Consider the following 15,899-nt stretch of genomic DNA (forward strand, 5'->3'; position numbering starts at 1 on the left):
CCCAACCAGGAGACACAGAACCACAAACTGACTTCAATACGTCAGTTTCATCCTGAATTGTTTCCATAGCAACCATATTAAGCTGGAAGGATAAAGCACCTTTGTAGTCGCTGCTTCTATTGAATTACAATGTAAATGTTGATGTCTGCCTGGAAACGTCAAATGACAACAGGTTTATAGAAGGGATTCAGTGGTTGTTTGCAGCTCTGGAATCCCAGTCTTGAGTTGAGATAGAAGAGACAGGCCTAGGCCATCTTACTGTCTCTTCCCCCCAGATCTTCTCACGCCATCAAAACCATCCCACTCTCCATCTGCCTAGCTCATGAAAGGATGCTCCTCTATGTGAAAACCTGTAATCTACCTGATATCTTTAACACATCGGGACACGAAAAGTGTTTGCTCTGGATAAGAATGTTAAAAATGCAATTACACAACAGACTCGGCAATCTTTGTGTCCTCCTCCCCCCGCCCCCCATGGAGCACAAAGTAAACTTCAGTCCCTCACTCTTCTGACAATGTCAAACGTCCTCTTAAAGTGGGTATTCAAAGCCTTGTGGTCATGCTGCGCATTTGATTTCGGTTGGCTTGGGGTACCTTAGTTCAGCTCTCCTTAGGCCTTCCGTTTGACCCACAATCCCTAGTGGTTGCAAGTGTTGCTTTTTTCCAAGCCCCTACCCTCCCCACACACACACCCGGCCGGCCTCCGGGAAGAACGAAAGCGTGGCGTGAAGTCTGCTCCTAGCCCTGAGCCTCAGCTCCCACGGGCTGCTGCACAGCTGCAAGCGTGCCGCCGCTCCACTCAGGTAAACTGCGGAGTGAGTTACCTGCACTTGGAGAAGGGCCTTACCTGAGCGCGCCTCTGCCAATGGCAGCTCACCTGAGGGAGCTTCGCAGCCAATCACCGCGCAGCTCGTCCCTCGGGCTTGTATCCTTTAGTGAAAGAATTCAGCTCCTTGCGAGAAAGTTACCTGTGGCCGCCCAAGTCCGCCACTTTCTGCTCTGTGGCTGCCCATTGCCACGATCCAGGAGGACTCCGCGCCGCCCGGCCGCCTCCGAGCTCGGGCCCCATGTGAGGGGGCCCCCCCTTATCCCACCTTTCCGGCTAGGTGAGGGCGCGAGCGGGCGAGCGAGCGAGAGTGGTGAGGGGGGACGGAAAAGCAGAATTACCTGTAGCTCTTGTTCTGCCATCTCGGGCGCTCTCACACACCTTCACCTGCACAGACTTGAAAGTCCAGTTTCACCAGAGGCTGAGGCTCCAGGAAAAGGGGAGCGAGTTCATTGGATCAAACATGTCACAAGAGTCGGACAAGTAAGTGGATCACACGCGCCGGCTGCTTCTACTACCACTTTGGGCTGATGGCAACTGGTTTGTTATGTTTTTGTTTTTGTTTTTTAAGTTGCTGTTGTTGGTATTTTTTTTCTTTCTTTTTTTTTTTTTTTTCTTTTTTCTTTTTCTTTTTGGTGTATCCCGACTTTTCCAGATCATGTTTCTACCCTGGGTAAGGGGAGAAACCCTACAAGAATGTGAATGTTTAATACCCCCTTTGGGCCTTGATAGTAAAAGTAGGTTTTCCTCTTTCCTTCCTCCCTTGCGAGTGATCTCAGCTCCCGCCTCCCAGGGCGAATACTTGCATATTGACAGGGGTTTCGGGAGACGAGGGCGGGAGGCCTGTTATTCTCCCTCTCTTGAGTCGCTCCCACCGCTGCAGGCTTCTGAGGCCATTTGGAAATTCATCTGAGTTCCTTCGATTTGTGCAGAGGGCCTGCGAGAAGAGCGGGTCTTGGCTGCTTTTGTGTGAGCGCAACAAAGAGCCTTTATTCTGGAGCAGAAACGGCCATCTTCCCGTCCTGGGGCAGGAGAGTGCGTGTGTGCGCGCCCGCGTGTGCGTCCCCGTCGGGAGGCGAGGCGCCCGGCGGCCCGGGTCGCGGGGGGTCGCACCCCCGCCCCCTACTCCCCGCCATGGCCCCCCCCCTCATTGTTTGGTCGCCTTCCTCAGGTGCGGGAGCACAGGGCCCTAGCCCTACGGAAGTGAGGGGAATTGATTGGAGGCCCCGAGTTTGCACCTCGGTGGGGCGCGGAGAGGCCCCTGGCCCTTAGCGATTCTCCCACGTCGCGACGACGCGTGCACGCCCCCGCGAGCCCTCGGCCCTGCGCTGCCGGGTCGGCCCGGGCGCTCCCCGCCGGCGGCCGCCACCTCGGGCTTGGCTGGCGGGGCAGCGTGGGTCGCGCCGGGCCTTCTCGGGTGACCGGGATGCCGAGGCGGAGGGCCCGGGCGGCCGCGTCCGGCTTCCCGCGCCTCGAAGGCAGCGCGGGCAACCACGTCCTTAACGTCCGGGACGGGAACCCTGGGCCCGCCCGGTTCGAGCCGCGCGGGTCACCCGGGCCCAGGTCCCGTGGCGTCCCGGTGGCCTCCCGCAGGCCTGGCCCCCGCCTCGGGGACGGCTTTGTGCTAGCAGGGGGAGGTGGGGCCAAGGGCGGGCGCGGGAGGGAGCCGGAGGTGGGTCCCGCGGCCTTTCTCGGGATTGAGTGGCGACACTCCCTTCCCCCCTCTCGGGCGCGCTCCGGGCCGGGAGCTGGCTGCTGAGTCCTCTTGAGAGCGCGTATGGGCCACCTTTTTGCTTTTCTTGGTAACTTTACTCTGGGGTTGTGGCCACCCCAGGGAGGCCATTTCGAGGGTGTCTCCGCCGGGGCAAGGCCGCTGGTGCCTCTCCGGAGTGGCCCAGAATTGACGTACTGTGAGCGGGCAACGGGAATGCCCTGAGGCCCTGCCCAGGGGTGGAGGGGTGGACCGTCCTCCAAGCACAGCCGCTGGTGGAGTAGGCGTTTCTGACAACACAGGCTGTCATACTTCAACAACAACAGCAAACCCCAAAGACCACTACCAGATTCAAGTTTTACCCACCAACGGAAAGCTCATTGCTTGGTGTGAACCGGAGGGGAAGAACTGGTGTTAAGAACGCTGGAAGAGGGTAGGAGTAGGAATAGGAAGGTGTGGGATTGTAGGCGAATGCCCGCCCCTCCCCCCACTTCTCCGTAGCCTCGGATAAATCAGTACTCGAGCTTGAAAACTTCAGTAGCTAAAAGCCGGAGATGACAGCAGGATTTTTAAAAATTTTTGATTGTTTTGCTCTTCGTGTGTCAAAAATGGTTGCAAACCTAGTGAATGTCGGATAAGACTTCTTGCAATTCCTTGATTAAATCGCACGATTTACATTCCCTTGCACTGGTTAGTTTTGTAGTCCAGCGTGATTCAGATGAATTCCGAATTAAAACGGGTCGATCTTTATTTTAATTTGTTAAACCTAGCACCAACAGACAGTTTATTTAGTATTGAAAATAAGTTCTGCGTTAACAATCTGGTTTCACTACGATGCGTTACTTAGTTTTTATGGGCAATAACTATTTGGGATTACATGTACTTCTGTTTAATGAGAGTAGCTTTTATCTAGTCTTGCTTTCCAAAAGTTAATTTTGTATTCTGGGAAAAGTAATGCCAATAAGACCAATACCTACAAAAGACTGTGGGACTTGCCTGTCTCTGCCTGGACTATTGAGATATGCTTGAAATTAATAAATGATATTTGGATTTTCTTGGGGAATTCTAGCTTTGTTTTCCTAGTGTTAATATTCCAATGGAGGGCCGGAGGGTGGGTCCGGGTTTCACCCGCCTGAAGCTTACGCAATTGTGTGTGTTAGGTGGGGTGGGAGTGTGGGCTTTTCGAAAAAGATCAGGAGACCAAGTTATTGGGGCTTCCTGTGGGAGTGCGGAAAGAGTCCTGAAGCTTGAGCTTGCTTTATCAGCTTCATGGTAAATCCACCTAGAAGTCCTGTTTTCGAGAAGCAACCTAAAAGAATACACACAGGATATTTTTCCAGAAACCCCTCAAAGTTAGCTAATCTTTCGGATAGCATAAGAAGATCATTCCAGGTAGCAAGTCTGGACTGAAGTAGCATCATCTTTTTTGTGGTTGTGGACTTTTCAGATTGAAACGTTCTGCTTTTTATGTTCTGTAATGTTGATGCTATCACTACTTAAAGCAAAGTATTTTTAGGACAGCTTGTCTTTGTACATATTTGAAGATTGTCTGTTCCCCCTTAAATTTTATTGAAGATTTATGATATTGGTCAGCAAGCTTGCGTATGCAAGCAAGGCAACGAGAGATTTAGAAACTTTTTTTGGCAAAATATATAAAATATATTTGGGGAGAACATAATGTTACATATATGAATATAATTTTATATGATACCCACAGATATTGTTCATTACACAAATGTTTTCTGGTTACAGACTATTTGCAACACATTCAGATAGGCATTATGAGTAAAAAGGTGTATGATGTGAGGCATGTCCTTAAGGGGCTCACCCTCTCATGGAAGCTGAGACATGAACAGACATAAGTAAATATAATGATGTATTCATCAGATCATGATATCTCAATCCTCCTCCCTACTCACCCTTCTTTTGTCTAGGACAGTTTCTTTTAGTAAATCTTACGTGTTTTAAGGAGTCTGGCCATTATTCTAGAAAGGAAACAAAATGCTCAAAGTTATAGCTATTTTGCATGGTATAAACTTTCAAGTAACGGAATAAAACATTTAAATTAGACTTTCTACTCTTTAGTTTTATATATGCATATTTGTTTCCATTGGGCTGTAGAAAATATATTTTAATATCACAAATATTAAGTAATCATATCTTCCTCAAATCACTAAAAATATCTATCCATTTATTCAGCCAATAAATCTTGAGTGTTACTATATATCAGGCATTGATCCTGGCACTGAAATTCAGTAGCAAGCGGTGTCCTGAATGGCTCAGTTGGTTAAGCCTCTGCCTTTGGCCCAGGTCATGATCCCAGAGTCCTGAGATCCAGTCCTTTGTTGTGCTCCCCACTAAGTGGGGAGTTTGCTTCTCCCTCACTCTGCTCATGCTCTCTCTCTCACTCCTTCTCTCTCAAAAAAAAAAAAAAAATCTTAAAAACAAAACAAAACAACATAGTGGCTTAAAACAACAATTTGTTTTTTTAAAAAAATCACTAGCAAATAGAACGGAGTCCTTACCTTCACAATGCTTACATTCTAGTAGTGGGAGAAACAGATAGTAAATCAATCAAGAAGGAATAGGTCACACCTTAGAGGGTGATAAGTGATTGGAAGGAAAGCAAAGCAGGCTAAAGAGATTAAGAATAATGGGAGCTATCTTATATAAGGTGGAGGGATGGCCTCTCTAATGAGCTGAACTTTGAGCAGAGACCTGAAGGAAGAGAGAGATCAAGCACTAAAGATCCATGGGACAAGAGTACAGGCAGCTGGAAGAGCAGGTGCAAAGACCCTGTGGGCAAGTGCTAAGAATATTCAGAAACAAGCCTGTAAATAAGGGACATAATTAAGTAAACTAACGAAATCTATAGTCTCCTTAATAGTCCAGGTATTTTTATATTCAAAAACAGACAAAATCATACTTCTAAATGGAGAGGTAAGTAAATAATAAGCTAATGGCATCAGTCTTCTCTCTTTCCTGAAGTATCACCAGTTTAATGGTTAAGGTCTTGTGTTCTCTTCCCTACAACGGATTAAATTCTGCACACTCCTTAATTTAGAGATGAATAAGTACACACATCCTAGAAGACTGCTGGGAATTAGAACTGAAGAGGCGGGATCAAGTACAGATGGCGTTTGCTCCGTCACCCTGCCTTCATCGAACCTACCACTCTAGCAGCTGTCTCAGCCCTTTGATGGTAGCCTCCTGCAAAATGAAGCTTGCCTTTTCTGCATCCTTCCTCTTGCCCTCATTCAGTTTCTGCAAACTTGTATCTTTCAGAGAACAGCCTTATCAACTGTGGAAGTAAGACACCACAGTATGCTTTGGTTAGCTTGGTATTGTCAATGAAGTAAAGTTATATACAGGTGAAGTTAAAACCTACCTGAAAAATAAGAAGATGCTAGACAACAAGATGAAAATTTGGATTGACTTAAAAAAAAAGAAGGGGCACCTGGGTGGCTCAGTGGGTTAAGCCGCTGCCTTCGGCTCAGGTCATGATCTCAGGGTCCTGGGATCGAGTCCCGCATCAGGCTCTCTGCTCAGCAGGGAGCCTGCTTCTCTCTCTCTCTCTCTCTCTCTCTCTGCCTGCCTCTCTGCCTACTTGTGATCTCTGTCAAATAAATACATTTTTAAAAAAATGAGTTATATATGTGCCATATGTATATATGTGCCTAATAATGTTCATATGTGCCTAATAAATACACTATTGTGTGTATGTGTATTGTGCTTAATAATAGAAATCTCTATAAGAAATCGTTTAAATCATTGCTTTTCAAACTCATTTGATTACAAAAATACCACCTGAGGCATTTGGTAAAACTACAGATTCCTGGGTCTCGCCCCAGAGCTGTGAAGCCAGAGGAGATAGAGCACCTGAATTTAAAAAATTGTGCCAGCTACATTTTAATGTACCTTTTATGATAGAGTTAGTTAGTTAGATCATGCTTTAAGTGAGTGTTTGATGTGACATTTTCTTTTTAAAGATTTTATTTATTTATTTATTTGAGACAGAGACAGTGAGAGAGAGCATGAGAGGGGAGAAGGTCAGAGGGAGAAGCAGACTCCCCTTGGAGCTGGGAGCCCGATGTAGGACTCGATCCCTGGACTGCAGGATCATGACCTGAGACGAAGGCAGTTGCTTAACCAACTGAGCCACCCAGGTGCCCTCAATGTGACTTTACATAATACATTCAATTTATATGCTCACTTCGTAGGTGTTTATCCAGCATGTCAGTGAAATGAAACCTGGAAGCTTTATTTTATATTCTTTGTGCTATCCTGTTTGAGCAGCTTCTGATATAATTTTAACTTGGCTTTAGAATGCTATGGCCTCTTGTCAGTTTTGTTTGCTTTCATTATTTTGCTGAACTGCCCCTTCTGGGAAAATGGGGTCCTTTTGACAGGTCCTATTTTTCCAGAGCCGCTAAAGACCTGAAATTGGAATGATGTCACCCATCTGGTCCCGTGCTAGGCCCGCAGCTAAGGGTCAAGTTCAGATTTTAGGCTGGAGCCCACTCATAGGGAGCTAGGTTAGAGTTAAAAGGTCAGCCTTGACCTTCTGCAGTTTCACATTAGAACATAAACCTAGTGTTCATTTTTCCAGGGACAATCATTTCATTGAATTTAGTATCTATTTTGTAGCACAAGTTCCGATCTGATGTTGGTCCCTGGTGAAATGATTTAATGGGGTGATGGCTGCAGTTTCATTTCTGGGACTGATGGTAGCTTTAAGTATTATCCTGATAAGGTGGTACTAGACCTCCTGTTGTCCTGTAATTAGGTCCTGTTTTAAACTATTTGCCAGGATCAGGCCACCCAAATGGGCCCAGTGCCATCTGATTTAGGAGGCTTAAGAAGAAGTGTTGGAGCAGCTAATGAGGAACTATATCTAGCAATTTCTGTTAGACTCTGCAAAGTCAAAAGGAGAATTTAAACAAGTGGTTAGGTTAGTCAAACATACATAGGCACATTCAAACAACAATACTCAATAACCCAAGAACTATGTGTTTGAAATCTATAGATAACTTAATCAAGATTATTATTTTGATGTTAGGTTTTTAAATTTTTTTTTTTTTTAAAGGCTTAGGTAATTCAAGCAAGTGCTTCAGTTCTCTTTGTGACTTTGATATAACTGGCCACACATTTCTGGTTAAGCAGTGAACAACTGGGATAAAGAATATTTTCCCTCTTCCTTCCTAGTTGGAGCCAAACATTTTCTCCCTCCCTGCTCCCCAACCTTTCTTCCTTGGTCTATCTCCTAATGCTGCTTTCTTTTTTTTTTTTTTTTCCTCTCATATTACTTGGTGGGAATTGGCACATGCACAGCTTTTATGAGATAAATGTGAATCTGATTTTTGGTGTTATTATTTTAGTCTGTAAACTTTGCTGAGTTCTCTTAGCATTTACTCTGAGCATCAGTACCCCAACCTTGCTACCTGAGCTAAGAGTTAAGGTGGCAGAGATGATGTTGTTTTATCTAATTGAAGTCCACTGAGTTTAACCTTAGAAAATGTTTATTTTGGAGTTATTCTTAATATATGAAAAGCCTTATCCTAAGTTGCTTAGAGTCCTCACTCTTGATACCTGGCCTCTTATCAGGGTGTGGGCCTTCTCTAAAGGTATTCAGGGATTGCCGCTTGCTCGATTGTAACAACTTTAAGTCTAAGCTGCATCGAGTAGTGATTGGTTTGGCAAACTTGTCCAGGAAAAATTCCTTAGCGAGCAGCAACAGGTTGAATAGGAATTTTTGCTTTGGCCCAGGAAGACTACTGGTTGCTTAGTAACAACAATATGTACCTGGGAGTCCCTCAGACAGCTTCACAGGTCCTGGGAAGGCCCCCAAAGTTCAGATTCACCTTTCTCTCCACCTGTCCTGTGTACTTCCATCCTTTAGAGAAGTCCCAGCTCCTCTCTTCAAATCCATCCATCCGTCCATCCATCTATTCATTACTAGGAAATTACATTTTATTCTGTAAGTCTTTTAATGGTAAATGGTAAAAAGGACTTGGACTGTAATCGATTAAATGGGATAGAAACAAGAAAGTATCTGAGGATCTACCTCCCAACCCCCACCCAGCCCCACTCATTTTTAGTGGGAAGAGTATTTAAAAGTGTTTAACTTGTTGCATTTTGGTGACTAGCAGGATTACAGTAACATTATTTCTAAAAATAGCACATTCTGAATTGCTATATACCATACAAGTACACCTTTTTAGGGTTCTTGGGAGAATAGTAGAATAGCTGGTACCTTTCAGGGGATTTCAGTGTACATTTCAACAATAAGTTGGGTTATGGAGATTGTTCATGCATTTGAATAGGCATTGAGTGGAAATCAATGGCTGCCTGCTGGGGATGTAGAGCCTTATTTTACTTTGTAATGAACATGGCAGTGAACTTTGTGGGGAGCACTTTTAAAGTGATCTGACTTCACATTCACTTCCAAGGAAATGCTTCCTTTACAAGTGTGAATGCAGACACCCTCCAGAGCAGAAAAAGAAAGCAAGAGTTGCTTGCTGCTTCTTTTACTTTGGCGTCAGCCTTTCGTCTGAACGCTGGATGTTCAAGTGTGGCTCACCCCCCGGGTCACAGTCTTGTTTTTTAAGGCCTCTGAATTTAGATTGGAGTTTCAGGAAAGGCGTTGAGGGTAAAGAATGGAGAAAAGAGAGGAAGAGAAAGAGCAGGAAGAAACTGTGCTTTAGCCACTGTTGAGCTGCCAGCATTTTTCTTAGTCGGAGAGTCGCTGCCCGCCTGAAATGTAGGGTGGGATGATGTGGTTGTTTGCCCTACTGGGGAATTGATACTGACTTCAACTTGAAGCCTAGAATCCTAGTGCCAGGATGAGCTGTAGAGCTCACACAGGGCATGTGAGTAACCAAGCACTGGATTTGGAGCTAAAAGTTTGGTTTAAGGAGAAAAGGGCCATGCATTCTTTCTTCTGTGTTGCATGTTGAGGTTTTTAAGTATGAGTTGAAAATCTGATATTTTGGTTAATTAAAAAAAATATGTTGTCTTTTGTTTAGGAAGGGAGATTGGGAATGGGGGACGCATTGCTTGTTTACTTCTTAAAATATATGAATATATGAACACCTGTTTAAGATTCTGATAGTGTGATTTGGAATGGACTTTCCTTCCCACACTCACCCCAAATCATTGTTTTTAGTTCTCAGTTCAATGAGCCCCATAAAATAACTACTTTCTGTACTTTCTGGATCTAACTTTTCAAATAAGCAAGGAACAAAGGTAGCTTTTGCCTCTTTCCTGAATTGCCAATAAGATAATTAACATAAGATCAGAGAATTCTTTTGTATTTTTCATCTGTAAAATGAAGTTGAAATAAATGATTTCTGAGGATAACCACTGCTGCAACGTTCTGTGAGTCTCATATTCTCCCTCCAGAGGGATCTGGACGGGTGGCAGCTCATACAAACAGTGATGGATATTAGCAAGATAGGAAGCACAGTGGGACCCCCCCGCCACCCCATGCCACTCTCACCCCTTTACCAAAATAAAAGGTGGTCTGACTAAGATGACCAAGAAACAGACTTATATATAGCAGGTGGGAGGAATTTGGAGGGCCTCATGAAATTCAGAAGGGCAGCTAGGAAGGAAAGTCTGGTTTACCTAGGGGACCCCTGCACAGCTTTACTGGGCTGGTAGATACAGGGTACAAGAAAATCAGATAAAAAAGGGCTGGCAGGTACACTGAGAACTCCTTCCAGAGAGAGCCTAGGAAGTGGTTTCCTCTGGGCGGGCTTGAGGAGTGAGAGTGAGGCCATAGCGGAATGGATAGAACATGGAGTAAAATTACAAAGCTGAGAAACTTAAGCGAATGGGTAACTTCTCCCCTCCCCCTCCCTCTTGCTCCGTCCCCCCTCCACCCCACCTTCTCCTTTCTTCTTCCTTTTTCTTCTTCCCCCCCTCCCGTTCATTACTCCATTTCCTCTTAATAAAACATTAATTCAGGGACATCCATTTCCAGACGATATTACCAAGCTGGGAGTTTAGTAAGTGTTCAGAGAAGAGTAAGAATAGTATCTATGGTTTCACGTCAATTATAAGGTAATAGATTATCTCACGTTAGGCGCTTAATGACCATTCATATAAGTGTGGAATATAATCTCCTTCTCTGTTACCTTACTATTTTATATATATAGTATTTAAGGTTTCTGAAGTCAATTTTCTCTGAGGCCAGTACTGGTACCAGGACAAAATGTATAATGCATTGTAGCCCTTGGAAGATTTTCACATTGGAAGACTTTATAGGTTACATGACACTTTACGTATACTTATACTTGCTCTGCAGACCACAGTATTTTAGCTGCTTAGGAATTTTCGTGTCTACTTTGAAAAATATGTATATCTTAAATATTTTTGAAAGCATTTTAATAAAAGACAGATGCCTCAATAGAAATATGGTCAAAGAACATGAGTAGATATTTCACAAAAGCTATAAAAAGTTGGGTTTGGGGAAAATACATTTCTAGGAGGATTATAAATTATTACAAACTTTCTGGAAGGCACTTTGGCAAAATCGACTCTAATTGGCCTGCTTGTTGACATCTCACCTGAATTCCAGTTGTAGGGATTTGTTTAAACGAAATAATCAAAGATCAATTAGCATTATTTCTGAAAGTGAAACATCAGAAAAACCCTGAAGTGCCCAGCTACAAAGGATTGGTTTAGTAAATTTTGCTCAATGAGATGGTGGGCTAAATCATATTATGGAAAAATATTGAACGGCAGGAGAAAATGTTCAGGGTGTATTTTACTAGAATTTTAATAAATAAAACCCAAATAATAATAACAACAACAACCACCACCACACCACAGTAGGTTAACAGGGGTTTGCTTCGTGTAGAGAAATTGTAGCTACTTCTGTCTCTGATTTGTGCCTCTCCATGTTTTTCTAGCTTGCTTTAGTGAGCTTGTACTGCTTTCGTAATAAAAGAGAAAAATTTAAAGGTTATACTTTAAAATAGTCATTCTGCCATGGAAACCTTTAAAAATAACACATACGTACTCTAAATAAAGTTGAAAAGTCTGCCTGCTTGCTTGTTCCAGGTAGAATTGCTCTGATCCCCCCACAGACATCCCTGCCTCTCTCCTGATGGGGGGGGGGGGTGGGGAGGGGAAGAGAGGTGGGGGGGGAGGGTGTGTGTGTGCCTCCCTGCCCCTCACTGATGGTTACCCCGTGTATCTTTTGCACTGTGCTTCGCTCACCTGTAGATTGCTCGGGTTTATGTCTCAACATCCCTGTATTTTTGCATTTGTCCAATTACCCGATTCCAACTATTCTTCAGAAATGCACAAATGGGGGCGCCTGGGTGGCTCAGTGGGTTAAAGCCTCTGCCTTCCGCTCAGGTCATAATCCCAAGGTCCTGGGATCAAGCCCCACATCTGGCTCTCTGTTCAATGGGGAGCCTGCTTCCTCCTCTCTCTCTGCCTGCCTGCCTACTTGTGATCTCTGTCTGTCAAATAAATAAATTAAATCCTTTAAAAATTAAATATAAGATATACTTTAAAAAAATGCACAAATGGTGTAGGAGTCTCCAACCATCATAGAATTTGAAGCAGGGGAAGGACTAAGAAGGAGAGAAACTCCTCCTACTTAGTAGGCTGTATGCGCCTGCGTAGTTTCCCTTAAAGAACATTCTCTGTAGAAAGGCAGCCTTCACTCACTCAACCCGAGTGTTCTTGGGAGACACTTGTTGGTGAGTCCAGTTGTATTTGATCTTTAAGAGTAATAGGGAGAGCCCAGAATACAACTTCCTTTAAGAATAAAAAGTTGTTGGAGGCAAGTTTTAGTTTCTTTTCTTTTTGTTTTTTTAACAACAGTTTATTTTTTCCAGAACATAGACTTGCATTTTCCCTGGAGGGCCGAGTGTGTGACTCATCTAACCTGCTTCTGCAAGCTGGTGCATAGATCATGCCAGATGCATGCTGGACTCTGTTAGTTAAGCTCTAGGAGATTGCATCACTGGATTTCCTGCAGGCTCTTTAATGGAGTCTGTAGAAAATACGAAATGATTTGCTTATCAACATTATCCAAGGAGCTTCCATAGCAGGGGAACAAGAAGTACACGATAGGAACTGGAGAGAGAAAATGGCCTTACCGAATCACTGAAGTTACCTGGGGGTGGGGGGGGGACATAGAGGGGAGGCAGGCTTAAAATATGTAAATGAACTTTGCAAATAGGAGCAAATCAAAACAATGTTTGGCTGTGGGAATCAACACAAGAGTTTGTGAAGCAGAAACTCACCATAGGTATACTTGGTTTTGGATTCCAAAGTGAAATTTGCAGTTGCCCCTTTCTTTCTCTTTCATGCCTGTTTTCCCCTCCCCCATACGTTTCTTCTTACTGTGCAGAAATTCATCAGATCTCAAATACGGTCCTACATTTGCTAAAATCATTATTTTCTTTAAATGTTCAAAGTCTAAGTTAAAGCATGTATTCTTACAGGACTTGTGGGAGACATGAACGAAGGGCTTGTTTTTTATCCTGTATTTATCTTCAATTTTAGTAAACACCCCAAAACACCTGGCTTGTATTCTGTTCAGACACACAAAACCACAAATTTGATTTTTGAATTTGCCCACACATTTTGGGACACAATTCATTTGGTTGCTTCTAATACCCTGAAATTGAAATGAACTGGAATAGGGCTTGTTTTTTCCCTTTCCTCATTTAAAAGACCCATATGCTTTTTTTGTTTTGTCTTCTCGATCTTCTTAAACAATGAAATACCGGTATGTAGATACCGGGGTATGTTTAATTATAAGTTGCAAGATTTTCTACTGCAGCATACCCATGCTTTGCTAGGTGAACAAAATTGAACACTCTATTCAGAGCTTTCAGGACTGACCAGATTTTGTTGTTGTTGTTGTGTACCCAATATTCCTGGAATGTGGAGGAAATTGAAAATGTTATGATTCTGGGACTTTTATTTTACTGAACATGCGATGAACTATTTTATAAATCATTGTTTTGCACTATTTCTGAATGACCCACTCAAGTGCTTCCAAGGCCCTCTCCCAGGCTGACTTTCATTGTAACTATTTTATGAGGCACTTTTTCGTTTGCATGTGTGTTTTTTTAAAACACCGTCTCTTGGGGAGACTTTTTTTCTGATTGTGAGCATAATATATGGTCATGAGGAAAAACCGGAAACTAGAGAGAGGTAGATAGAAGAAAACTCACTCATAATTCCAGGATCTTAACACTGTATATTTTCTTACGGTTTCTAATAGGTGCCTGCATAAGAATGTGGTCATAAAAGAGTATACAAATTATGATCCTTCTTTTTTACATCATTCATGCCACTCTGGGTTTTCCGTTTAATGCTATATTATTAGCATTTTACTTGTCTCTTAAGTATTCTAAAGAACACTTAAAGATGAAATCAACCATCTTCTATTTTTATGTAGGTTGTTTTGCTTTTTCATTATTACAAATTATGCTCATACGTAAATGTTTGTGTCTCTGTTTATTACTTTAGAATGGGTTTCAGGAAGTATAAGAATGAAAAGACATAAATATTTTTAGGTTCTTGATTCATAATTTGAAAATGACTTCTAGCAAGACTGAAAATTTTTTTCTCCCAACAGTGTTGGAGAGTGTCTTTTGCACAACCTGTCATCAGTAAAAGAGAATTATAATTTTTTTGGTCTGTTCAAAAGACAAAATGAAAGTGTATATTTGTTGTGATTTTCAGTTTCATAATTAATGAAGTTAAAAACATTTTCTCAGATGTTTATTGGTCATTTATACTTCTTTTTATTGAAGATCCGGCTCTTGGCTTTAGCTACTACATATGGTTGTGTTGTGTTCTGGGCGAGGGGACCTTGGGGCTGAGATCCAGATGTGCTTCCCTCTGGCCCCTGCCCAGGAAAAAGGGCACCTTCCAACATCTGCACAAATGCACCATATGGGTCAGCAGTGCCCTTTTCTTATTTTTCACTTATTTAAAAAAAGAAAAAAGAAAAAAAACGATGATGCTGATTTTTTATTATCGACTTGTGAGAGCTCTTTACACACCTATAAATATTAACCCTTTTGTCAAAATTCTGGCTAAAGTTTCCCCAACTTCCTGTCATTTAGCTTAATGATTTAAAAAATGTTCAGGGCTTTACATTTTTTGATATCAAATAGTGTAGCTCTTGTGTCTGTGTGAGTGCTTGCGTGGCTCTCCAATCATGACTTGCAAATCTGAGATCAAACTTTAGGGATTTGGCTCATTAAAATTTTTTCCTTTATTTTAGCCTTACTTTTAAGGTTATTTAAAAGACCCTTGAGGGAAAAAAAAGACCCTTGATAAGGTAACTAATTCATACTTAATTGTAAAAACATTAAGATATACAATTACTTTTTCAAACTACTACATAGAGAGGTGTTAAGACAACGGACACTTTGACATCTGTATTTCTACTGTCTTTTCTATGTATGTACATACAAACGTGTCCAGAGATGAGATAGTAATTTATATACTGTTTAGTAACTTATCGTTTCAGTTAATATTGATCATGGATAACTTTCTATGATGATATTTTTAATGGTCTCATAGTTCTACATGGAATAGAAAAGTCCAAATTAGCCGGTTCCCTGCTGTCATACATTTAGATTTTTCCCTCGGTTTTCTACTTTTAAAGTCAATATTTGGATGATTATCCTTAGAGCTAAATCTTCATGTACTTTTTAGTTATGTCCTTGGAAAGTGTTCCAGTGAATAGACATTCCTGATCAGAGGCAGGCTCTTTTTAAAGACATTTGGTTCATATTTCCAAATTGCCATCCAGATATTTCCTCCTCATTAACACTCCCACCAACAGTGTATCTGAGGGAAAGATTCCTTGTTCCTTTCCCAACAATGCATATTATCCTCTTTATAGTCCTTGCCAATTTGATAGGGTAAAAATGGTAAGTTATTTGGTACTGTATTTCTTTCCACTTACTCAAATTGTGTTTTCTATCTCAGGAGAGCTTTATGTTTTGTTTTTAGTATATACGGTATTTTTTTTTTAAGAATTTATTTATTTATTTGACAGAGAAAGAGATCACAAGCAGGCAGAGAGGCAGGCAGGGGGGGGGGAAGCAGGCTCCCTGCTGAGCAGAGAGCCCGATGTGGGACTCGATCCCAGGATCCTGGAATCATGACCTGAGCAGAAGGCAGTGGCTTAACCCACTGAGCCACCCAGGCGCCCAGTATATATGGTATTTTGATTTCTTGCAAGTTCTTGTTGGGATTTTTTTTTTTTTTAAGATTTTATTTATTTAACAGAATGAGAGAGAGAGAGAGAGAGAGAGAGAGCGCACGCACAAGCAGGGGGAATAGCAGGCAGAGTAGCATAGCGAGAAGCAG

The 15,899-nt window shown here is 42.6% G+C and overlaps 1 protein-coding gene and 1 long non-coding RNA gene across 4 annotated transcripts in view; one reads left to right on the top strand and one right to left on the bottom strand.

Annotated features, from left to right (window-relative positions):
• LOC123391448 overlaps positions 1 to 968 on the bottom strand; it is a 29,621-nt gene extending 28,653 nt beyond the window's left edge. The window contains exon 1 of the long non-coding RNA XR_006606133.1: positions 848 to 968. This is a non-coding gene — a long non-coding RNA (uncharacterized LOC123391448). The remainder of the gene's footprint in view (positions 1 to 847) is intronic.
• A 63-nt stretch (positions 969 to 1,031) lies between these two features.
• The window catches only part of GRHL2 (grainyhead like transcription factor 2), a 161,496-nt gene continuing 146,628 nt past the window's right edge, over positions 1,032 to 15,899 (top strand). For 2 of the 3 annotated variants that reach the window (XM_013064754.2, XM_013064755.2), the window contains exon 1: positions 1,201 to 1,309. In XM_013064754.2, the coding sequence (XP_012920208.1) occupies positions 1,290 to 1,309 (20 nt within the window). In that variant the 5' untranslated portion in view covers positions 1,201 to 1,289. Of the gene's footprint in view, positions 1,107 to 1,200; positions 1,310 to 15,899 lie in introns of those variants that run through there. The other variant, XM_013064756.2, reaches the window with a different exon arrangement.

The sequence above is a fragment of the Mustela putorius genome, unplaced genomic scaffold, assembly GCF_011764305.1.
Source record: "Mustela putorius furo isolate JIRA1106 unplaced genomic scaffold, ASM1176430v1.1 tig00000228_pilon_pilon_pilon, whole genome shotgun sequence".
Lineage (NCBI taxonomy): Eukaryota > Metazoa > Chordata > Mammalia > Carnivora > Mustelidae > Mustela > Mustela putorius.